Source organism: Dipteris shenzhenensis, chromosome 9 (assembly GCF_047967505.1).
Source record: "Dipteris shenzhenensis isolate YYH24624 ecotype China chromosome 9, Dip_SZ_1.0, whole genome shotgun sequence".
Classification (NCBI taxonomy): Eukaryota; Viridiplantae; Streptophyta; class Polypodiopsida; order Gleicheniales; family Dipteridaceae; genus Dipteris; species Dipteris shenzhenensis.
Window position 1 is genome coordinate 25,262,437 of NC_141604.1, and position 25,187 is coordinate 25,287,623.

General features: G+C 43.8%; 1 protein-coding gene across 4 annotated transcripts; it reads left to right on the forward strand.

The window, feature by feature from the left end:
- Positions 1-931: 931 nt before the first annotated feature.
- LOC147898417 (AT-rich interactive domain-containing protein 2-like) lies at positions 932-19,128 on the forward strand. Of its 4 annotated transcripts, none has more exons than XM_087379858.1 (3): positions 932-1,048; positions 7,425-8,325; positions 17,777-19,128. In XM_087379858.1, exons 2-3 carry the CDS (start codon positions 7,483-7,485, stop codon positions 18,914-18,916), a joined length of 1,983 nt encoding a protein of 660 aa, XP_087235984.1. In that variant the 5' UTR covers positions 932-1,048; positions 7,425-7,482; the 3' UTR covers positions 18,917-19,128. The 4 variants fall into 4 exon arrangements, with proteins under 4 accessions (XP_087235984.1, XP_087235983.1, XP_087235985.1 ...); XM_087379857.1 differs by having other exon boundaries at positions 988-1,048; positions 7,419-8,325; XM_087379859.1 differs by having other exon boundaries at positions 988-1,048; positions 7,419-8,313.
- The last annotated feature ends 6,059 nt before the right edge of the window (positions 19,129-25,187 follow it).

Sequence of the window (25,187 nt, forward strand, 5' to 3'; positions counted from 1 at the left end):
TCAAAATGTGAGAATCGAATCACTTGTGGTTTCCTCTTTTTTTTAATATGTGTTGTTGTTATACTCAGATATAAATTTTGCAAGAGATACTAGGTCAATAATATTCGGCTGTGCTATATAACAATCAATACTTCAGCACACATAACATCAGTGGAATATTAAGACAGTAATATTGTGGCAAATACTTTTGCAAAACTTGGATCATGTAACAAATGAACTCACCGTGCTTAAAGAAATAACAACACGAAATTTATTGAAAAAGAGTAAGTATGAAGGTGAAAATAGATACTAAGCACATGGCAAAAGCTATGCCAACCAAAAAGTGCGATTCTATTGGACACACGGACTTCAAAGAAAATAAACAAGACGAATGATAATAAATCATTCAAAAGGCCTAGTCGACATGAAGGATTGAAAAGAGAGAGAGAGAGAGAGAGAGAGAGAGAGAGAGAGAGAGACTCAAGGAAGAAAATAGCAACTGGTGATTTCGGAAACAGAAGTCGCCCTGAGGGCTAGGGGGAAAAAAGACGAATCGTAACTAAGGCTATCCCTGAGGGGGACGGGAAAAAAACAAGGCCCACGAGCACTACTAGGTATAAACCCCAAAAAAATCTCGAGGACAAAAATAGAAAACAAAGCATGCAATAATGAAGCATCAAACATGTGCAAAGAGAGTCAAATTTAGAAACCTCTTAATTCATTGCTAATAACAAACAAATTATAAAAGGTTAATAGGACCACACACTTGGAATCCCGAAACAAATTTTTTAGAAAGAATCAACCCGACAAATGGAAACTGTTCTTTCGTGAGTCCATTACTCAAAACACTTTGGAGAGAAGGATCTGTGCATTCAAGAAGAGAGGACAAGGGCAGATGGGATAAGGGATAAAGGTCTCTATAGAGGTGTTGTTCCTTATAGCTATCACTGCCCAGTGCCTCCTACCAACCAAGGGGAAGGAAAGGAAAGGAGGAGGAGGAGGAGGATAAGGAGCAGGACAAGGAAGAGCTCTTTTGCAGAAGATTTCATCATCCCTTCATCTCATTGAGGTATTTGCTCTGCCACCCATTTCACTACCCCTATCTTTCACGCCTTTCCTCGCATCCTTCTTGCCAATGCCTGCCCCCCCCCCCCTTTCTCTGCCTTGGCTGCTTGCTCCACCCTCCTGCCCCTGTTTGCGCCATATCAATGCCTTTCGTACATGGGTTTTCATTGTGCTTGCGATATATTCACCGCGCGCTTTCGGAAAATGCTTTAATACTTGATAAAGAATTCCACTTGCTTGAAATTATTAACGTTGCAAGGACTGAAGATAGGAAGGGAAAGGGCGAATGCTTTGTCTTATTGATGCAAATACTTCACAAAGTCTTTTTCGCGACAAACCCATTGACCTCAAGAGCTGCCTGGTCTTGTGGGGAGGAAAATTGGAAAAAAAGGTTGGGTGCCACACGCTATCTTGCATTAAATTTCCCATTTCCCACAAAACTGTTTAGTTGCTTCGTTCGTACTTTTTAAAATGAAGTTGGCCGCCTGTTTGATCATGTTCCATTAAAGAACAGAGGTGGAACAGCGTACAACTCTAGCAACGAGTTAATTTGACAACGCTACGTATAACCGAAACATGAATGTTTTAAATCAATAAATAAGCAAATTAACGTTCGAAGGACCTACTACCACTGGCAGATAAGAACCGAAATGTGCAAATCTAGTGATGTTAAATCTGTTAACGGCATGTAAGAAATGCTTGCAAAATTAACGTATGTTGAAATAGGAGTTTTAAGAACTTTTCTCGTGAAAAACATTGAGAAAATAAGGTTTTAAGTTAGCTAAGGGTACTGAAATGTTCCTTCTATCAATAATTTTTAGGGTTGAGATCAATTTGAAATTATACATGGGTACTCCTTTGAAAATTCTTGAAAAGAAAAGCCATTGTGATAAGATTTAAAAGCTTATGGTAAGACCACTTGGTGAATATAATGGGTACCAATAAAAGAGTGGAACTTCAATGTGACTGAAGTAGTTATGTTAGATTGACTAACATAACATAAGGATAGGTGGAGAAGGCCATTGAGAACACAAAATGCACGTCTATATGTGTTCTTACTTTTTGCAGAAAATACTTCAAAAATCCGAATAAAATTTGAAAAATTTCAAGATTTAAGATTCATTGAACATGTATGTTTCTTCAAATATCTACAAAATTTAATTAGACAATACTATACGGTACATAAGGTTTTGATGGTTGGAGATTCATTTGCCTAGAAGTATGGAGGAGCATCAAGGTTTATTTGAGCCAAATAATTAATCTACACCTGCCTTATATGACCTCCCTTGGGTGAACCTCCTCTTACTATTCTGAGAAGAACTAGTCACACAACAATTTTAGATAGATAATCTATGGTCCAGGTGAATGATTCTATGAGAGAGGAAGGGATGTGATGGGCAACACGTCATAGTAGATGAACAATTAATTATACACACCATGGTAGTAACTCATGGACTATCGCATTGACGCATTAGCACTTGGAAGAGCTATATACAACATCTCTTTAGGGTCAAGTCCAGACTCTCATCATATGGACATTCACCTATTGCATGTTCATATGAATGATGTTAAGATTGCACTGTTTCACTACTGCTCCTAAACGGGAATGTCCTTGTTTGTGTTTTTCAAGTTGTTCTTTGCACAATGGCATGAAGTATTTGCAATATCCTCTTTGTCGCCACAATGTTGTAGTGTTATGCGTACAAATAGGAATCTATCATTAGACTCTTTTTTTTGGACATTTGCACGAGTCTAGATCTTTCATGTCAAATTTTGTAATTAGATCTTTGTGGAGTTTGGTTATGCATGCTTCATTGACTTGCAATCAAACCATCCACATACAATATTAAAATGCGCCAAAATCCAAATTTGTTTGGTTGTTGCAAGGCTAAAGGTTACAATTCTCTCGTTATTATCTATTTTCAGTTTATTGCACTGGTTGTCAAATTACATGACATTGTTGCTTACCCTTGTTTCCTTTTGCAAACGCTATTGTAAACAAGCGTGTGCACTTTTAGGCTTTCAATGTGTCCATCCATGGCTATGCCATTATAGCTAGCTCATGTTGTTGGGTCAAAAGGTCCTCTCCATTATCAACCTTGCATCTTTGTGAGCTCCTAGCAAGGGAGGAACCCAATTCTTTGTTCTATAGACTATTGCAACATTTAATAGGCCTACATATTCCATGGATATTCATTTCCATTTTTCTCCCATTTATTTGTAATTATTTTGTGCACATACATTAATGATTATTAATGTGATTTCTTTTATAGGACATCATCATCATTTCTATGCATGAGTCATTCTTACCTTTGGTACTGCTGCTTAGCCTTGTTTTCGCTGTCTCAGTTACATCATCTTTGTGCCACCTTTTGCATCCGAGCCACAATTGACATCGTGTACAATGTTCCGCCTGTCAATTTAGGTGGCAGAATGTTAGAAGCTAGTGGATGAGGTGGATTTCAAAGTGGGATTATGAATTTATCGACTTTTCACAAACTTTTCAGGCTACTACTAGATTGCCCTCCACCCAATCTTGGATTATTAACGAGGACATAGCGAGATCACATAGATTAACATGTAAGAATCGGCGACGTATTTGGAACAACCCATCCTTGTGAGTGTTTCTTCTAGATTGTAAAGTAGAACCCTGCTCAATCACATCTGCATTAGATAGGTCACTCTAATATCCATCCATAAATAAAATTTGGGAGTAGAATGCCTAGGTTAATCAAATGTTTTCAAGTCTTCATGAATGAAATGAACGGGCTGCCTCCGATTTTGACACTTGAAGTAGATTGGTGATGGGTGCCACAATCTTGTCCAAGTCCTTGATATGCTTTTAGTAAGGTACCTCTTGTGTGGTAGTGAACATCTCCTAATAAGAGACGAGTCGTCACTGACGTAGGGGTTCTAGGATCTCCCTTATCTCATGCTAACCTGCAAGATCAACAAGCATCGGTGAACAAGCACACGAACACCTTTGGGTATAGGCTAGTGCATCATGACCCAATCGTAGATCATTCAGGATCACCCTCGAGCTAGAGGTAGGGCAACCTCCATGCTATAGTCCATCCTAAGTAAGGCCACGTCCCATACCTCACATAGCCCCATCTGTGCCGTTACTGAGACACAAGCCTCGATGGGTTCTCAAACTAGCTCGGTATTCTTGGAAGGCCTCACTAATGGCTCTCATTTATATAAATACAGGGTGTCTCAGGTGTCTCAGCTTGGGACTACCCTTAGTGTACCAAAGGTACCACGCGTCCTAACTATCCCAAAGTTAGGATACACGACCATAGGTTATCTCGACCTCCATAACACTAGCCTCTAGACGTGAATATAACATTCTCGCCCCCTATAATCAGAGAAGGACTGAGACAAAGCACCGAAGAGAATCAATACTTTCCCAAGTACTGTCCTCTTTTGAGCGACTCTTCCACTTAGCATCTAGCTCTGGAACAACCCTGTTCCTTAGCTGTTGGTCCCTATAATCTAGAAGACAAGTGGTCAAATCCTCCAATCGTACGAGTTCATCCTCAGAGACCAAGTTATCTCCAGCACCCAGTATCGATATATAGCCTCTATTGTGGATTTCTAACATCTATGTGTCTTGGGCCTCATGTAGGAAAGTTGTCACACGTCTCTCATTAGAGTGGACAAGAAAGTTGAGAGTGGTCCAATCCATCACTGAGTAGGTAGTGGTGTCATCTGTGAATCTCATAGTATGCTGGACATCTAAAGGCGAAGTGCTCGTTTAACTCAACCTTTGTATGTTGCATAAGGCGCAAAGCCGTCCGTCACGGGAAATCCCCTTTGGGCGTCCTAACTCAATATCAATATATAGTCGTTGCGAGGATACTCAAAACTACCCAATTGAGATATGTGGAGCGTGTGCTAGATGGATCTAGATATAGCCAAGGGCATCAATGAAACCTCCTTTGAGATGTGCAGGCTATGATCTCTATAGACTCTGAGCTTTAGCGGAAGCTCGTGGGGTGCTTACGAGGTCCTGTATGTGTGGAGTTGTAAGATGTAGTTTGCCTCATGATAGTTTGCCTCATGCGTGGGCTGAGTCTGCCCTTCACCTCCGGAGTGCCGACAGAAACTCAGTACGAAGACTTTGTATAAATGGATGCTCAAGTATGTGTGGGTGTGTGGATTTGTATGTGTGAGAGCATATTTTTATACTATGGTCTACACCCACTGTTGGGCGCTGATGACGTGAGTGGGGATGTCATAGTAGCTAGTCCCTGCTATGCATGATGGAGTTTATGGTTTTCAACCTTGTGAGTGACTATCATGAGATTGAAACTGCACTATGTTGTGTTTTTAGAGGATGAGTTTGGGAATGTTCCTGGATTCATCTAGGTATATGCCTCATGATAGTTGAGCAGGACTGATGGGCCCTCCAACTTGTCAGATGTAGTTTGCCTCATGATAGTTGACCAGGCTGTATTGAAAATGTGGCAATTTGACTATGTGGAGTCCAAGGCTTGCTAACCATCTGTTTGAGCATACCAACTCCTCTGGTCTCCCCGTGCTGCTAGTGCCATGGACAAGGATATGGCAAGCCAAGGTAGCCTGCCCTATCTTGATTTCATGGAGCTAAAGTCTCCGACTTTATGAAGGTATGTGCGCAAGGACATGGGGAGAGAGATATGAAATAGAGGGATCAAGAGGCGAGCTGAGTAGAATTAGGGTGTCACATTAAAAAAACATGTTGTACAATGAGTGCGAGGTGGGCTTACACAGTCCCCTAGTCCGTAACCTTAATCTCGCATGTCCAATAGCTGCCTATACCTGTAGTTGGTGCAGGCCATTGATAGACTGGCTACTTACTTCTGGTGGGTCAAGTTGGGCACAATAAAAAGCACCCGGGCCTCTCCTCTGTATCCTGGACTGAAAGGTGTGGTCCTGCCAATGCACGTCAGAAAAGATGATGTCTGTTGGGCCTAATTGGATGACAATGAAGGTTCACTTCTCTGCCATCCCATTGATGCAGAGCTCCACATCTTTTACTATTGCTCTGGTACTGAGTGGTGATGGGGCACTCCCAAATGCACTGTGAAGTTGGAGCACCGTTGCTGACTGCGTTGTTAGAAGACGGAGCTTGGTGGTGAGGGACTAGTCTATCAAATCCTCAGATTTGCCACCATAAAAAAGAATAGTGACCTTGTTTATAGCTATTTGTCCATAACACATGAGAACATGAGCTAGTCCTCCTAGAGGGTCTCCCTTTTACTAAGTTTTTGCCACTTGTGACACTGCTTTTGAGGTGGTGATAGATCTTGATGGAAGGGAAGCTATACTGGCTGCACTATCTGGAGGATGCGAAAATGGGGGCAATGCTGTTTATCGTGGCCATGCACATGGCAGTGATAACAGACACTCTTTGTCGTGCCTTTGCGTCTCCTCTGTGTTCAGAAAACCCTCAAACTTACTGTCAGCTGCTGTCTTGCTGTTTGAGGTGTTGCTGGTCTTGCGTCCCGCTTGCCTTGAGGTTGCTTGATGCAGACTGCCATACAGCATGTAAAGCTGCTGTACAGACTTCTGAACTGATCTGCAAACCTACTGACTGTACGAACCTATACGGTTGCTGTTTGCAGCCCATCTCCTGACTGTATGGCTGCCTGTGTGGCAGTCTGCTCCTGATTTTCTGGCTGGCCTGCTGTACTTGCTGTTGTGGGCTGCAGGGCTGCCATGTAGACACTTATGCCATGAGCTACAGATACCCATGATATAAGTGTTTTTCAGATGTTGGATTCTGTTCACTCTCTCTTTCCCCTTGCCCAACTGTCCCCACACCCCCCTTCCCACCCCCTGCAGCCTCCCCTTCCCTTCCTCCTTCCCTCACCCCTCTCTTCCCTTGCAAAGGACAAATTTGGCCTCTGATACAATCATCATCCTTATCCTTATCATCATCATTCTTATTCTCAGCTTCGTTCTCTATCTTGTTTGAAACGCATGCTTTTTTTCCTTGAAAACTATATTCGTTTGTGTGGTAAGACTCCTTTTATATTTCATCTGCTCCTCATATGCTTGTTTCCTTCCTGTTTTTGCTTGCCTCTCTTGTTTATGCAGGGGTATTCTTGCGTAGCTGATGTGAATGATGGTTTTATACAATAGAATGCATCTTTGAGGGTCAACATAGTCATATGAAGTATTCATGGTTTTGTCTTCCCAAAGAGTCAAAGAGGATTTTCGTCAGGATCAGTTGAGTCTCATTTTGGTTGTGGGAACTGTGTTCAAACATGAATGAGAAACATGATGTGGCACAAGCACACACTATATTAGACAATGGCAACAATTATTTTTACTTTTGTGGACACCCATGGTCTAATTCCATGTTTCATGATAATGTACTGTGGCAGAAACAGATGCTACGATTTGATACAATGGCAGTCCATCATTAATTACTTTGGAAGGCCAAGCGCTATGATGGATATTGAACAAACCAATCCAACTGCCCAAGGAAACCAGCATGAATATAACAGACAGCCAGCAAATTGTAGCATCCAGAAGGAAGAACTTTTGGAGAGGGTGCGTATGTTTCTTGAAGCTGAATGCCAAAGTGAAACAAGGCCTCTACCTGTACTGTTGAATGGCAAAGAAGTAGACCTTTTTAAACTCTGTATGCAAGTGAGAGCTTGTGGGGGCTATGATAAAGCTACCCAAGCTTTTATGTGGTCATCAATATCTGAAAGCCTTGGGTTTGGAAGAGAGTGTGGTCCATTATTGAAACTGGTGTATGTGAAGTACTTAAGGGCATTAGAAAGCTGGACTTTGGTGGCAAGTCAAGATATAAAGAATGGGTTCCATTTGCCGTTGCCTTTACAGTCATCGAACAAAACAACAAATCTTCAGGCCCCCATAAGCACTGAACAGTTTTCTGTTGATGTCGTACAAGATAAAAATGCTGGAAATGGTGCTAGTCCCATTCATGGGCCGAGGGGAGTCCAGAAAGAGAGTTTTAAAGAGACCGTTTGTAGAAGGGAAGGGCCTGCATATTTACAGGATGGGCATGCCATTGGCAATTGTATGACAGAAAGAAATGTGTCAGTTGGGATTGAGTCTATTTCAGATGTTCTTGAATGGTTAAAGCGGTTGGCCTTGAACCCAGGAGATCTGAAAAAGGGACAGGGTTCTCGGGGGTCAAGACAGAATGAAGCTTGGGTAGAGAAATGTGAAGTAATGGCAAACAAAATACGAGCACTGCTTTGGAAAAGGAAGGATCATGTATACCATCAGTGTCCAACTGGAAGCCTGGTAAGAATGAAGGTATTGACAGACTCAAGCTATCATGCCCTGTGCCTACTGTGTAGCTTTTCAAGTTTTTTCAGAACAACAGCAAGGAACTTATATAGAAGCTACTAGGCTTGCAAAACTGTTTAGCTAGTGCTTGTCGTTTGTCATGCTTACCTGAAGATTAAGATCTGACTTCTGGCATATATAAGGACAAGGGAAGTTTTCTTCACAACTTAAGGTTCATGTGTTGAGTTAATGTTGAGTCATTGCAGAGACACCAGCAAAGACAGTGCACGCAGCTGTTATATGCTGCTGCTTGTGGAGCTCGTGAGCTCCTGCTAGTGTGCCTCTTCCTCTCCCTTGCTACGCCTTTCTCCTTCTCCTGGTTTCTCACCCCCTGCTTCGAGCCCATCCACAGCTGCTTTCAAGCCTTTCTTCCCTTTCTTTCCTGCCTTCCCCCTCAGCCCACATTCTTTATTTGTTCTTTTTGCCCTTGGCTAGTGGGTTTTGGATCTTCTATTTGACTGAGTGCTGGATTTGTAGACGGTGACCACTTGGTCTTGCCAGAGGAGCTCACGTGGCAGCATCTTCGCATCCCTCCACCATCCGAATTTCCCTATCCGCCGAGGACAAACATCAAGCTCAACAGGCTGTTTAGAAACTACAGGACAAGGCAGTAGTGGGACAAAAGCCTCGTGCCTAGATGACATAATGTCAGAGATTGTGTTCAAGTGAGATCAGTGCTTAAAGGTGACTACATCTAGATTTCAGGTCGCACTATGGTTCCCAGGCCTCCTCTAGGAATTTAGAGCCATCCTCCCATTCATTGGAGCATGCTTTAGCACAGTCCAAGAGGGTCCCTTAACATCGGCTTTGATGCTCAGAGTACCTAAGATATGCTGACCATTGAGGATCTAGACTCTCTCCGATAGGACGTCATGTTGAAGACCCTGATGGAGGGGGTTGTGTAGCCTTGAGTGGTACCTCTTAGCTCCACCCTATACAAGTTTTCCACCAAGTTCAAACCCTTGTGGATAGCTGCCACAATTCGAGTTTGGACTAGGTTTGAGGAGAAGAAAAGGGTAGGTACACAGCAAAGGATGCCAGAGGGCTAGTTGCACCAAGTCGAGAGCAGAAGGTAGAGAAGCCCATAGAGAGCTTGAACTCTCCAGTTAAAGAGGTGATCCCTTGCTTTATGATGCCCTAGTGGACATAACAGAATGTCTAGAGGAGCTGTCACTTGGACGTGAATGTATGAACCGTGACTAATGTTGGCTTAGGGGACTAGCCCAAGGGAAGCGACACTTCCCAGAAGTCCCTAGGTGCACACACTAGGCCTACTTGCCAGGGGCAAGGCAAGGTTGAATGTATGAACCGTGACTAACTTTGGCTTAGGGGACTAGCTGAGGGGAAGCGACACTTCCCAGAAGTCCCTAGGTGCACACACTAAGCCTACTTGCTAGGGGCAAGGCAAGGTTTAGAGGGGTCTAAATGTTGGGCCCAAGGAGAAACCAATGTTTCATTGGTTAGAAGGGGTTAGGACTTTAATGTGAGGGGCAAACCAATGTTCCATTGGTTTGGGAGGGTTAGAGCATTAATGAGGGGCCATGTCCCCCATGCATGCATCTCCCCCCTTCATTCCTCTCTCACGAATCTTGAGGCGCCATTAATTCTTGTACGGATTTTTGGACTTGGGAAAGGGAGCTTGGACCTTGGAACTTTGCTGCTCCACCTCTCCCGAGGTGATTGGAGCTGCAAAATCTGTTTTTCTGCACGGATTTCTGGAACAGTACCCAAGGTTGGCACACACCTCGAGGAGATCCCCTGCAAGCTGTATGGCCTGTTTTTGCTGCTGTTCTCTGCATTTTGGAGCTGGCACACACACCGAAGCAGCATCTAGGCAGCTGTGCAGATGGATTGCACGGCTGACTGCACACCTTTCGAACTTGGGCACTTCCTTCAAAGGCTTGTTCATGCATTTCAAGGATAGGCTGCGGGTGGATCCTGCCATGGTAGACTAGCCTCTTCACGAGTTAGCTTTGCTCTTCTCACATTTCTCAGCTCCCAGTTTTTGTTTCTCTCTTCCTTTCCCTCTCCTAGCTGCCATTTCCTCCTGCTAGCCTCCACATTGGATCTGCTGCCCGTGGAGGTGTTCTAGACTGGATTGGAGTTCCCTGGAGCCGATCTGGAGCTGGATTGAAGTCGTTTGAAGTTGGTTTGAGTTCTCTTGTTACTATCCCTTTCACGTTGATTGCATTTGGTGATTTTGGAAGCTTGTTATTGCTCCATTTGTTGTTGGAAGCCCCTCTTGGCCATTCAGGCAGTGATTGGGCACCCAGTCACAGAGGGTGTAATCAAGGGGGCAGTGTGTGGATTTTCTTCCTGTATTGTGGTCATTTGTTCAGTCTGAGATCTGTGTTGAAGCTTGGTCACCCTGAGAGGCTTGTCAGTGGGTTGAGGGATTGCCAGTCCTGGTTGAGCAAGTTGGATGCTTTGTGGAATGCTTGGACACCTTTATAGTTGGTCAGGGACAATGGTGAATGCCTTAGCCTTGCCTTGGCACTTGGGTACTAGTGTGTGCACTAGGATGGAATGCAGGTTGTAGCCAAAGTTTGGCTTGGATAGTGGAACTGCCAGTGGGGCAGAGCTGAAGGGTGAGCCCTTGTTGTATGTACAAATCTCATTCTTAAAGAAATAAATAAATACCGGAAGGGGCGCCAAGTGTTTGGGGCCAGTGTGGTGTCTTGTACTTGGTTTCATTGAGCAGGGGCACTCTAGCCTCCATCCAGTTATTTCTCAAATTGTTTCTAAGTGGTATTGTTTAAAATTAAGTGGTTGGAAATGATGCAATGCGGCTGTGAGTAATGAATATGCACTGCTAGTTATGATCTACTGCCCTTTAGGGAACTGAAGGCCAGTTACAGGAGCTCCCTTGCAACCTAAATTGTCTTGTCGCAATCCTCTTTATCGTGCGTCCCCTCCCCCTAGACGGCGCCCCCTCCCCCTCCCATCCTTCTCTTTACAGCTTGCCACCTTTCTATCATCACCTTAGTTAACCCCCCTCCCCCAAGGTCTAGCTACTGATTCTCTCAAACCAAGCCACCTCTCAGCCAGGCCCGGTGCAGCACCCTCTCCCCCCGCCCCCCAAGAAACCCCCTCCTATTTTCATGCAAAAACCCTCCTGGTGCACCCCTGCCCATCCCTAGGGCCACCGTTGGCTTGAACCGTGCAGTGACTACCCTGTGTGACATCTTTCCCTTTCCAAATTATGGGCCCCAATGCAGCCTCTTTGGGAGAGTTCTGGTGTTTGGGTCCTTGGAACTACTTGGAGGTTTTGTTGAAGTAGATGGTTCATCGTCCCACTTGTAAGCTCCCAAATGAGGAAAGCATAAGGACATGAGCCTGCATAGGATGGTGGAATCAGAGGAGCTTCCATGTGGGCACAAGATCAAGATGCCACATGGGCAAATCTGGGTGGAAAGAATCATCCATGAGGGCTGCAATGTGGTCAGCATATGAGCTAACACATAGGGAGCATGAAGGGCTGTGACGGCATGCAGTAGCACATGGAGCAGTAAAAAAGGCTGCCATGTAGGCAGCAGTAGGGCTGCCACGTGGGCAGCAAACAGAGGTTGATGGATATGGAGATTCCAGGAGTAGAGAGGCTGGAAGATCTGCTGCGTAGGCAGAGGATTCGGGCCAGCGACAGGTGGCATCAGATGTGCCCTGGTGTGCACCAGTTGGCCCAGCATAAGGGGCCTGAAATGGCAAGCAAGGGGTGTATATACAGTCCCAGTCTAGTCAGACAGGATTAAACACACTGCCAGTTGGCAGTTTTACAGACTGACTGGGTTTGTGAGATCTAGGCCAGTCGGACAGATTTGAAAAGGGCGGGGGGGGGGGGGGCGAGACTAGCCCTTCCCCGTTATAAAGGTCCCATAGGGGGCTGGAAAAGACCACTGAAGCTCACTGAAGGAGAACGCAGCCAGAAGAGTGCTAGGCAGAGTTTGGAGCAGCAAAATGAGCCTCCTCTGAGCATCGATAAGCAGCCCTTTGCTGCAGGTGACAGGATCTCTATAAGAGCATCAAATTGACCTATCTAGTGGTGTACTTTTCTCCAGCCAGATTTGGAGCAGCTTTTGTGCTCAGTTCCGGCCAGTTACAGTCAACTATGGCGCTTAGTTGTGCTCAGTTTCAAGCCCATTACAATCAGCTCTTGTGAACAGTTATCATGGATCATTAGCATCAGTTTGAATGCTTGTCTTTTTATGTCGTGGGCATCAGTTTCTCTGTTTGCTTAGCCTCGGCTTGGTGCATAGTTGGCATGAACTTGTATTCTTAGCCGGTGTGAGGTACATGCACAATTAGCAACAATTAGTACTGGCTGAAGTAGAAAACAGCTTGATGGCTGCAGGTTTTTGCGATGAAATTGAAGTTCTTTGCAATAGAATCGAAGCACAGGGTTAGGGGAAGCACCAGGAGTGATGTGGGAGCGCAGGACAATCTAGCCCTGACGGAAGTTCTTGGGAAGTGTAGCTTGAAGGCAAGGACCTTGATGAAGGACGACCTTGATTCATTTGCTTAGAGGAATTAGCTCCGGTGTCTGAAGGATTGTTCCCAGGTGGTAGGCTCAGGTTTAGACAGGTGTACGTCACTCTAAAGCCTTTTTCCTCTTTCCAGATCCCAAATTTTGGTGAGACGGGCAAGCTCGACGGGACGAATTACCCATTATGGAAAATGAAGGTTCGGAGCCACTTAGTGTTGAAGGAGTTGTGGAGGATTGCGATAGGGACAGAGCTGATACCTCAAGCCACTGTAACCACTCCAGCCACATCATCCTTGGCGACAGTGACAACGCCAATAGACCCTTTGTTAGTGAGGTCATGGTAGATACGGGATGTGGAAGCCTTGGCTATCATTGTGGGTACAACGGTGGATATGGTGCTGCCTCATATTTAGATGGCGGATACTTCTTTCGAGGCTTGGTTGACATTGAAGTATATGTATGAGCTCGACAATGAGGCGAGAATCTTGGATCTTGAGATAGAGCTGTACGGCATGGGATGGATGAAGGGGAATTGGTATAGCAACACATCACCAAGATGAAGGTGGTGCGGGATCAGCTGGCGGCAGTTGGTCAAAGGATGAGCTCGACCAGGATGGCAAGGCTGTTGGTGGGAATGCTCCCTCGGAGTTATAGTAGTTTTGGGACTATGATGCATGCAGGGCATGGGGCAGCGCCGATGACTTTCGAGGAGCTGGTTCCATTACTGATGCAGCAAGAAGCTCGAGATAAGAAGTATGATGGTACGGATAAGGAAGACAGGAGCAAAGGCAAGGGCAAGGGTAAGCCTGGCAAAGGCAAGCCCAAATTTGACGACGGAGCGGACGCTTCAGATGAAGTCAACAAGAAAAAGAGAAAGAAAGAGAGGAAGTGCTTCTACTACGATGAGCCAGGGGATTTTGTGAAAGATTGCAAAAAGAAGGCTGATTAGAATAAGGAGGGTGCCAGCTCAGAGTCAGAGGAGTCAGCGTAGGTGGCGGTAGGAGAACTTTTCTTGGTGGCCACTACGTGTGCTGCTGAGATTAGATATGTGGACCTTGGTGTGACTGTCAGAATGTCAGACATTGAGGATGGGTCAGAAGAGGAGCGTGGTGTGCTTGGCTAGTGTTGCTGAAGCAGAGGGGGATTCTTCGATAGGACATAGGGACTCAGGGTCAGATGAAGGCCGTGACCTAGAGGGGGACAACAACACAGAACCATAGTTAGGGGGCTTGACGGTCCATGTAATCTAGATTTGTGCTTGGGATATGATGTCTCGGGTAGGTTTTTTGGTTGTAAACCTAGCAAAATGGAGGACGGGTTGAAACAGACCCTGAGAGCGCTTCAGGCCCCGTTCACCTATAGTGAGGGGGACAGTTGGAGGACACTGGTACTTGGAGAGCTCAAGTTCAAAGGCGGGTTCGTGACCAAAGGTGGTGGTCCCCATGAGGTGTTGCCAAGGATGGACCTGTGTACGGGATTGTCCACCTATCATGAGGGGACAGTTAGAGGATGTTGGTACCTAGAGAGATTGAGTTCAAAGGTGGGTTCGTGGCTGAAGATGGTGGTGCCATCAGGTGCTGCCAAGGATGGACCTGTGTACCAGATTGGTGTGTGAAAGTTGAACCGGACCTGGTGGAGCAAGAGCCACTGGTTGAAAAGCCAGAGAAAGACTATGCCGACACCAAAGTGTTCCAAAGCATTATGACATGGGAGCTACTGGAGCATCTTCATTGATGGATTGGGATCGGGCCAATATGGGTTAGTGAGAGGGCGTGTTGGAATAGAACTGGTCACCTCCCCACTCGTGAGCCCCCAAATAAGGTGTGCAACCGGGGGTGAACCGTAGGACAAAGGGAAAGAGAAAGAGGGGGCTGCCAAATGGGCAGCACCTCACAAAGCAGGGCGATGAGCCAGCGATGAGATCAGCAAAGGCATGGATGACATCAACAGGCTGTACGCCTGTGTACAGAGCAGTTTTGGAGCCTGGAAGAGACCTGGTCAGAGGTGGAACCAGCAGGGCCTGGAGGCGCAATGTTGGGTAGGTTTGGGCCCCTAACATGGGCTGGACCAGCAAGTACCAGTGGCTGTCAGCCATGTGGCAGGCGGCACCAGCAAACAGCCCATGGAAGGGCTATATAGCCAAACAATTAGGCTGACCAGCAGGTTCGACTGGTTTGGCATTAAAGTTGGCCCTAGGGTCAGCTATTTTGCCCTAGGGGTTTGGTTCACTTCAGGGCCCCTGGGGCCTATAAAAAGAGGGGCATCTGGCCCCATTACATTATCACTTGGAGCAGCAATCAAGAGCAGGAAGGTGCAGCAGGAGGACCACCCTTGGGCCTATACACAGAAGGTGAAGGTGACCTACAGAGGGCTGCAGAATCAGCTCAAGAAGCTGCCCACCTAGGCTGAGTTTCCGGACAGCAAGGTGGAAGAGATCCTTTGGACAGAGAGTCTACATGCAGTCAGTGGAGCACCCAGGCTCATAGATCTAGAGGTGCCATGCATATAGTAGGAGAACCTTTTTCGTATTGTATCTTGTCCAGTTTGTGGACAGACGGACATATATCAGAGTCGCTTCTATATTGTCTTTGAGCACAGTCTATTTGCTAGTCTGCACACACGTGAATGGTTGTGAAGTACACAGATGGTTATGAAGCTTGATTCCATAGTAAAACACTTCTGCATGTAATTCCTGGGCTAATCTATGAGTCTTCCGCTGTGGGATACCCTTTGGTGGGATTTCAGTTTCTAACAGCACGGGCCCTCTCAAATTTTGTCTTGCTGTGTGCACAGTTTTGCAGCCAGCTTCTTCTCTTTCTCCTTAATATGATTCTCCACATCCTCGGCTACCTCCCTTCCTGTGAGCATATCTGCTAAGGTAGCGTAGATATGCTCCTCCATGGTTAGGCTTTTTATGAGATCCTGCATAATCACTGAATCCAAAAAGAGGAAGGGCCTAGGTAGCAAGTAAGATCTGAATTTGGCCCCTGTTTCTCTACCACCTAGAATAATGTGCCTTTCCCAAGGGATCCAAGTTAAAACAAGGTGATGGAACCATACCCCCTTTCAGCATCCATTAGACGGTGACTACCATAATACACTGGCTGCATATACCCCTTCTCTCCTTTGTGTAGTAAGATCCTAAGGCATCCTCAGCTATATTGACACTGACAAAGAAATCTTTCTCCTCGTCAGGTGGATCACGGCAGTCCCTTTCTGAAGCACTCTTTTACCGTCTCAAACTTCTTTTGGGTCTACTGGTGGGTAAATATAAATTCAGCCCCCTTCTTTCTTAGCTGATGCAAGGGATGAAGCACCTAAGCAGTTGCCACAAAATCCTTTTCAGGGTCCATCTCAATCCCTTCCGCTGAAATGATGTAAGACATTTGAAGATCTGGAAGGGAAGCCGCACTAGGAGAGCAGATGGACTCCATATTGCAACAATGTTTGGGACTTTGTGACCAGGCCTACAAGGCATAAGGTCACAGGTACCAAGTGGGTATTAAAAGTCAAGTACAAGTCTAAATGGCTCACTGGACGAGTACAAGGCTTGATTGGTAGCCAAAGGTACGTTGAGTTGAAAGGATTTGACTCCCCGGACACATTCGCTGTTTTGCAGATGCACAAACATAGCAGAGCTAGAAGATGTTTTGCAGATGTTTTGGCAATTGATGAACATAAGTCTTCTCATGCGGTCAAGGCTGCTTTCTCTCGTGAAGGTAGGGACTTAAATTTGAAAGCTAAAGACTCTCAATCTAAGTAGGTTTGCGAGTGGATGCTCACATTAGTGGCTGTTCTTGGTGGCCTTCATCCATGAGGGCATCCAACATAGGGAGTGGTTGCTCACACAGCCAGACTCCACTCAGAGCATGATCACTGGTTTTTCTAGGCAGGTAGCACCGTCCACCAGGAACCATTGAGGCAGTGGGTGCGAGGAGGACCGGAGCTAGAGTCTGAGACATGTGAGACTCGTCGGCGTATTGAGGCACAGATCACATTAGGGACCTTTCTTCCATGGTCATCAGACCGGAGGTACAACCCACAAGATTGATGGTGGCACTTGTTCGCCGCAGGGCTATAGCCAGGAGACCACAATGGACTACACGTGTCGACAGTCACTAGTGCTCTATCACAGGCTTTATGCCACCACAGCAGCCTCGCAAATCAACGTCCCCCCTCCTAGGGTTGACACCCCTGCCTGCTCCCACTTCATGAGGTCAGAGAGTTCTCTCTATGTATCGACGCCATTATGATCAAGATTATGGGTTCTCTTTTGTCTTCGTCATGGGTGTTAATGCCCACTTAGTGGCTCCACACCTCAGCTCCTTGTGGTAGTTTCTTTTAGTTTCATAGACTGTTTGGTCTTCCAAAGAGTTTTAATAAACTTTCTTTCTTTCTTTCTATTGTATCAGGCTTTCCAGTCTCATAGACCGTTTGGTCTCCTGTAGACTATAATAGATTCCCTCTCTTCCTCTGCCTCCCCCCCCCCCCCCCCCCCAGACACACACACCCCGGTAATGGATTAGTGATTGGCGAGGGACCCAAACCGTTTACTTGATGTAAAAGCAGAAGTTTGGTAGCTTGTTTAAAGTTTCTACATGCCTTTGAAAAGTAAAGCCCTCAAGTCATTTTACATGAATAATCATCTTTTTCAGAGTCTTCTCTCGTCATATAGATCCTGTTGGGTTGAGAGGGATGCTAATAGATCAATTCTATTTGAATTACTTTTCTCTAGCAAATTCTGTAGGGACTCAGTTTTCCCAAAAGCTTTATTTTGCTGTTATCTTTTGCTCGGCTAATACTGACAGTGAAATGTCTCCGAAATGAATTTCTTTGGTACTTGTGTGTTAAGTTGCAGGAGTCTAGTTATAGCGTGCTGCTATATTGCTATGTTTGCTGTAGTCCTGTTTTTATTGATCTAAGGTGATTGTGCTGCAGAATAAACGAAGGATAAGACCTGATTTATATTATAAAGAGATTTTGAAACCCAACAAGCAAACACTTGAAAAGTTACGAGCCAATCAAATACGTGCAATGAAATGTGGATCCCAACGGTCAATTTCTGGGAATAGCTTTCAAACACATGGAATTAGATCATCATGGTTATCACTGTCTGCCAGTCAGATGCTTACGCTGGGTCAATACAGTGAACATGCATCAGATGGCCCTAATACCTATCTCAAGTACATGCAGGAAATGGTTGATATGGAATATATTCTGAATACTAAAGCATCTCGGAAAAGGATTCCTATTGGCCCAGATTTTCAAGCCCAAGTTCCTCCTTGGACCAATCCAGCAAGGCCAGTATTTATCGAAACTGCGATGAAAGATGGGTTGCCAGATATTGCCAGCTATCACGGTGAATCAGAAACCATGTTTTTGCTTGGAAGTCTGATGTGGCCAATTCCAGGTTTGGGTGGTATGGTAAATAAGGGTAGGATAGGTAGAGGCTGGTCCCATGAATGTGATTGTGCGAATCGTGACTCTATAGAATGTGTGAGATCTCACGTGTTGGCGGAGAGAAGAAAGCTGAAAACCGAATTAGGTGAAGCATTTGACAATTTGGGCTTCAATGACATGGGTGAAACAGTATCTGAATTGTGGACAAAGGATGAAGAGTCAGCTTTTGAATTATTTGTGAGGACAAATCCTTCATCGATGGGACAAGATTTCTGGGATGCAGTCCGTGCTGGTTTTCCTTCCAAAGGCACTAGGGAGCTTGTAAGTTATTACTTTAATGTCTTTGTATTAAGACGTAGGGCGATGGAAAATAGAGTGGTTCCAGAATCTGTGGACAGTGATGACGATGAAAGAGAGCTACTTATTAGTATGGCTGATGGTTTGACGTTGGCTAGCAAAGCATATGAAGACCAATCGAGCTTCCATGATGGTAATATGAGTGAAAGGACCGGTATTGTTTTGAAGGATTTTGGATTGAGGCTTTGTAGCATAGACACGTTACTGACATCAGCAAATGATTTAAGGAATTCACCATGTTCTTTGAAGAAAGACGATGAAAGTCTGCATAACCTGAGTCAAAACCATAGTCAGGGCGTTCAAATGGTTGGACAAAGCTAACTATTAAAAGGGCCTCATAGCCAGCCAAATTGTTTCAGCAATTTGTGCTGCTCCCTCAGAATATGTATTATTTTGCAGGCTCAAATGCAACAGAGTTTTGTCATGAGTTGATCCTGTTCTTTTGGGCACCCAGTTATGGATTTTCATGAAGTTCAGAGAATGAAACAATTGCCTTATTTAAGATGAGACTTATGTGTGCTAGGTGAATTGAATGAGAAATGTTTACCATAACTGACTTGTGTCTTTATACAAGGATAATTATGATAAAGCATTTGTGTTGAAATAGACTAGGCAGGACAGAGGCTTACTTCAGATCTCCCAAAACATGAACGCAACTTTTTTTGGTGGGCTGTATCTCCTTTGTTGTTTTGGCAACAACAACAAAGTGTAAAAAGAAGCAGTGCTGCTTAGGGCATTCCACCACCCTCATACTGAGTGACCAATCTGGGCGTGAATCTCTATGACTTGTAACTCCAACCGATGAGTGTTGATCTGAAGATCCATGAGCCTCTCCATAACTACGCTCCTCTCCTAGAAAACCAGGATAAGCAAAGCAATCCAGGATTAGTGTCATCTCTGGCAATCCAAATGAACCAAATGCTCCCTCTCTTGGTTTTATTTGCATTTGGGTGAGGTAAAGTTCCTTAAGAGTTGGATAAATGCGCATTAAGGCATCCTTCCTATCAAAAGGACTCTTGACCATATCATCATCATCCTCCCATATCATTATCATCCGCTTGTGTCATATTATTCCTGGCAATCTATTCCTTGGTATTCTTGATAGCCCATCTCTTACCTTGATCATCTTTTATGACAGAAAGAAATATTGAGAAACAAGAGCTAGGAAAATGTTTATATATGACCTGCTGTTCTCTCAAAATATAACAATCTCCAGAGATGGTGCTGAAGGTAGAAGAAGAATATACAATTTATCAAAGGCAAGATAGTATGATGCAAGGTGGCATGCAACCTATCACAGAGAAGGGTGAACATGGGTGGTCATATGAAATTGATGGTGTGGACTCTTCCAATATGGATGGCCATGCATCAGATTCACAATTTATTTGCGAATTTCATTATGTTATCTACGGTAGAGTCCATGTATAGAGGCTATGAATTGTCATAGAAAAGGGAAACTTGAGTTCGCGTGCATGTTAATTATACATTTTTAGTTGAAAGTTGAGTCAATTTTATGTTTTTGGTGTTCAAGGTTGAAAAAAACTACTTTAAAAATTAGGGTTTTGGGCCCTATATAAAGGAATTGGGTCTCATTTTCATTTCAGCATCGTAAGAGCTCTTCACTTCCACACTCCTATGCCCCTCCACATGCCCTTATTATGCACCCCACCCTTGCTCTTACATTGTCTCCTTCTCCCTTTCCATCCCCCATGGCTAGGACTAAGCAAAAGGCCAAAAATCTTGGCCACCAGTTAAGTGAGAGTGATCAGGACACCTTCAGTGATCCCCCCCCCCAAAAACCAAAAAACAAGTAACCAGACGACAACCCCCAAGACCATAAGAAGATTCTTGTCCAAAGACCAGTGAGATTGGTCATTGAAGACAATGTGGATACTGAAGAAGAGAGTGAGGAAGCAGTGCAACGATAAGCGGAGTAGAGGATGATGTAGCATCATGTCAATGAGCAACTCCATCATGAGGTAGCAGCACAGAGGCAAGATCCATGAGCCCATCCTCCATGCCAGGGGGCACAACAGTAGGCACCTTGTCCATGCTCACCACGAGCATAGTAGCCACCATTACACCCAAGCCAAAGACCTCTTGCTCATGGTCCTCCACTATTGAGGAAGCATAGATTTAAACTAAGGACTATGACACTTCGAGAGATCCACAAGTATTAGAAATCTATCAATTTTCTTATCTCAAAGGTGAGCTTTGCAAAAGTGGTGAATGAGGTCATGCAAAATATCAACTTGGCTAGATGTCTAGGTGGTACAACACACTAGGGTCCAAAGCCCACCCCTTGGATATAGTAGTAGATGCATTGCTTGCCTTGCAGTATAGCTAGGGCCTACTTGGTGGATCTCATGAATGATGTCCAGATGGTTGCCATCCATAGGACCAAGGTGACCGTGATCGCAAAAGATATGCAGCGTATTGTATGCCTTAGGCACGGCAAAGATACTTAGGTTTTATTTTTGTACTAGGCCTTGGGTGATATGACTTTGGTAATCTTAATCTTGTATCTAGTTCCTTTCAACATAATAAAATTACACGCAATTAGGGAAAGCAATATTATTATGCTTTAGTCTTTGCAATCTCTATTTTACTTACATGCAATCTCTATTAGGGAAAATAATATTATTATGCTTTAGTATTTTACAATCTCTATTTTACTTACATGCAATTTAAATAAAGGAAACAATATTGAACAACAAATAATCAAATCAATTCAAAAGTAAAGTCTTTATTGATTCAAAGAGAGATTACATGGATCAGCCCTTATGGCACATATTACTCTAGCCTACGCTTCTTCTTGGCTCAGTTCTGCCCCCACTTTTGCTTGTCAGAGAAGGAAGGGTTCAACAATTTCATTCTCAATGGCTTGGAGATCAGTAACGCTAACTAGCCTTGCAATGGTTATGATGCTATGGAGGGGTCTGGATTGCATGTCTGAGAACAAAAATAAAGCAACTATGCATTGGGTATGCATTGAACCATAACAACATGATCCATATTGTGATGGATGGCCTTCATCTTTAGCATCCGACTAAGGACCTAAGCTTTATTATCTTTAACTTTCCATCTAGGAAAAATTGTTGATGGAAGACCAAAATGTGTGGAGTCCTTTGCTAATGTAGTGACTGATTGAAGCCATTGATCCTATGCTTCCACCCTTGAGCATAGCACATTCATTAAGCCACAAATTTTAATCGAATCAACCATTGATGGAAACTTTTTTCAAAACCCTAAACCCTAGATGGCTTTAAGTTTTTATTTTTAATTGAAGCCACATGCTCTTGTAGACATCTAAGCGCTATATATGAAAAACCAAATAAAAATAGGTCCTGGAAGCACCAAATCCAGTGCTAGATGCACCGTACCGGATTTGGTGCCTATTTTTCATATATACCAATTAGGCTCTAGTTGCACCGTACTAGATTTGGTGCTTCTAGGGCCTTTTTTCATACGGTATGTCATAATAGCAATTAGATGTTTGCAGGAGCATGTGTGTTAAAAATCAAGAAAATTTTTAAAGATCAGGGTTGCTTTTGAGAAACCCTTATTTTGTTGCCCTACTGATTGTGAAGACGAACCATGGATTTTTTATGCAAGAATAGAACCTACAAAAATATAGAGGATCTGGATGGGGAAATCACGACAAACAAGGAAAGAAATATGATAATTAATCTCAAACCCTAACCCAGCAAAGTTCATAACTTTTCAGCCTCATTACGAAGAGCATCCGCTACAGTGTCCAACTGGACTTACTTTTCTGGTGGTGCATCATGAGGTTGATGAGGACTGGAGTTGCTAGCTACTTCATTGTTGTCCCCAAAAAATTTACCCCTTCTATTGATCTCTTGAGCACATTTTGTATTCCATTGTGTCAATAAATCAATATAAAAGTAATGGTCAGTAGAAGTTGGCAACCACTCATATTGTGGCAAAGTGTTAAGGTGGACTTCTTGGGAACGATTGCTTTTTAGATGTCCAATTTTCTTCTTACTAATGAGCTTTCAAGGCATGTAAAGTCAACAATTCAAAGAGCCTTGAGTTATTCAAAAGGGGAAACACATTGTCTGACAATGAAAAATAGAGCACGTTGCACTTGGTATGATATATGATGTATTGTCCATCAATGGCATAGACCACTTGTACAATCTTCCATACAAAATCAAGATTGCTAAAGAACTTATGTTAAAAAATCCAAGAATCAAAGTTAGAATCAATGTCGAGTACCAACTATATGAGTGTAGAGGTCTCTATGGAGTCCATAAAGAAAAAAGTATCCCTTTCCCTAGTGGAAAGACTCTCGTACTCTTGGCCTTGTCCATGCAACCACCCCTTCCTTGGCTGAAGTAATTGTCGAACTTCCTAGCATCGGTGCCCCCAAGAATAATTCAAGTTCGGGCTAATGCAAATGACAAGCCAAAAGGGCCTCATCCCCAACATGGCCTCCAAAGTTGCACTACATGGGACACTAATGACTCTTTGAATGCTAGTGTCGTAGCTACTCTTATTTCAATATACCTATACAACCATTGGTATTGTAGCTACTCTTATTTCAATACACCTAAACCACCATTGAACCAATTGAACCATTAGGCTCGACTTAGTTATACTGCCCCCATGTTGTGTCGCTTTGTTATTTGCACAATATGCTTGCCGCCCTAAGTGGACTACCACACTCCAATGCTTCCATAATGCCATGCCATATATGATGCATGAGCACTGCCAAACAAGGAAAATTTTAGTAACACTGTGTGAAATTACATCTCAATATACTTAGTAAAATTACACGGTATATTGAGATGTAATTTCACACAGTACTTACTAAATTTCCCTCAACTGTACTTACTAAATTGCCCTCAACTTCAAGCAACTCACCATTGTTATGACCTTTGATCACACTTGGGATATAGGTTTAGTCAAAGAACAACTTTAAACTTATGTGACTTCTTCAGCACCTACAAAACCAGCTCACATACCATTTTCAAATATTGTAAGGATTTTTTAATTACTAAATCAAAATTCAAATTTCTTTGTTACCTCAAATGTAGCTAGCCACCAAATCTATTTTCCTAATTGCACGTTGCAATCCCTTGGATTATCAAGCTTAACTTGAAGGTCTAGTATTCTACTAAGCAATGTCAAAGTGACTCTTTCTAAATTTTGATCTTTGACCACCTCAATTTCATCAAGCTTTAGTATGACCTTTAGTTCACCATTGCATATTACAGGCATATTGTAAAGCTTCATCATGGTCTATAAAACTCTTAAAACATCCATCACAGAGTTTTTGTTGACTTTAAGTTCTAGTTCTTTAGACTCCCCAACCTTCCCTTTCAGAGTTAGTATACTACATACATGTTGAGGCTTTCCGATAAATCAAGTACACCCAAATCGAGAGCATGCCTTGCCTTATCCACATTGGTTGGTTTGGAAGTGGGGCTTTAACTTTTGTTCCCATAGAAAGACATGTTTTTTTTAAAGGTCTTAAATATAATCCAATATGCCCTTGTACTTATCCCTGAAGCATCATAGACTCCGTATGCATTAGTTGCATTGAATTGTTCCACAACTTTGTTCAACCTCTCCAAATCCTGAAATTCATCCTCAGATGTCTTGTATTCTGGCTTGACATCCTTGATGATTGCCTTCTATGTGAGATGGCAGATGGCTCTAAATTGGTGAGGCTCCAATCATCAATGCATGAAATCTCATTGATTGTTGGATCGATGAGAGCACCAAAGTCAATGACATCCTCACAGATGCCATTCGAGAGCTGGCATAGTACCTCATCCTCTTGAAACCCGATTTCTTCTACCCCTTAATGAAGGGTGGGCTATTCCTCACCCTCAAATAGCTTGGTTGTTGCCTCATATGGATCATAGGTAGAGGAAGGGTTTGCATGAGTTACATATGCCGATAGGATGACTTGACTCTCGGCTTACTCTAAGGCTAGGTTTACAGCATGTTCCTCAAGTCCTATGTCTAGGTTTATCTTGTCTACTCCATGACTTGTGGATGCAGACGGCTTGCTCCACCACTTGTGGATGCAAAATGTCCCTGGGGCTGCTGTTCAGCATCGTCATCAAACTTTCTAGTTGTAAGGAGAACGGTAAGGGCTACATATCGTTCTATCAAGTGAAGGGGAGAAGATGAAGAGTCCTCAAGGGAAATAGCATACTCATGGAGAGAGATAGGGACGTTATCCATGGCCCTACCTAGAGTCTTCTTGAAGTTGTCACTTTGGTCAAGAGAGCTCAAAATATCCAATGGGATCCATTGGTGAGGGGAGGTATCAATCATCACAAATGGGCCATAAATAAATCTATCAAAAAAATAAAGAGCGGGATCATGAATAGAATGGAAAGATTTCAAGGTCACCTCGAGATAGAGTGGCTTGTAGAAGGTAGTGTAAATTTTGTCTGTTAAGGAATGGGAATCAATGGATGAAATCCACTCATCAAAAGCTTCTCTAGGGGCAGCCAGGAGTGTGAGAGGATGCTAGGGAAGACGAGAGAGAAGGTTGTAGAAAGTAAGGTTACCTAGGATGTGAACATTGCAATGTGAAAATGAGTATACT

Bases quoted from the DNA above. Each gene is read 5' to 3' on its own strand.
- LOC147898417 (XM_087379858.1), top strand. From the start codon at position 7,483: ATGATGGATATTGAACAAACCAATCCAACTGCCCAAGGAAACCAGCAT. The intron at 8,326-17,776 runs GTATTGACAGAC...ATTGTGCTGCAG, and splicing joins GAAGCCTGGTAAGAATGAAG to AATAAACGAAGGATAAGACC.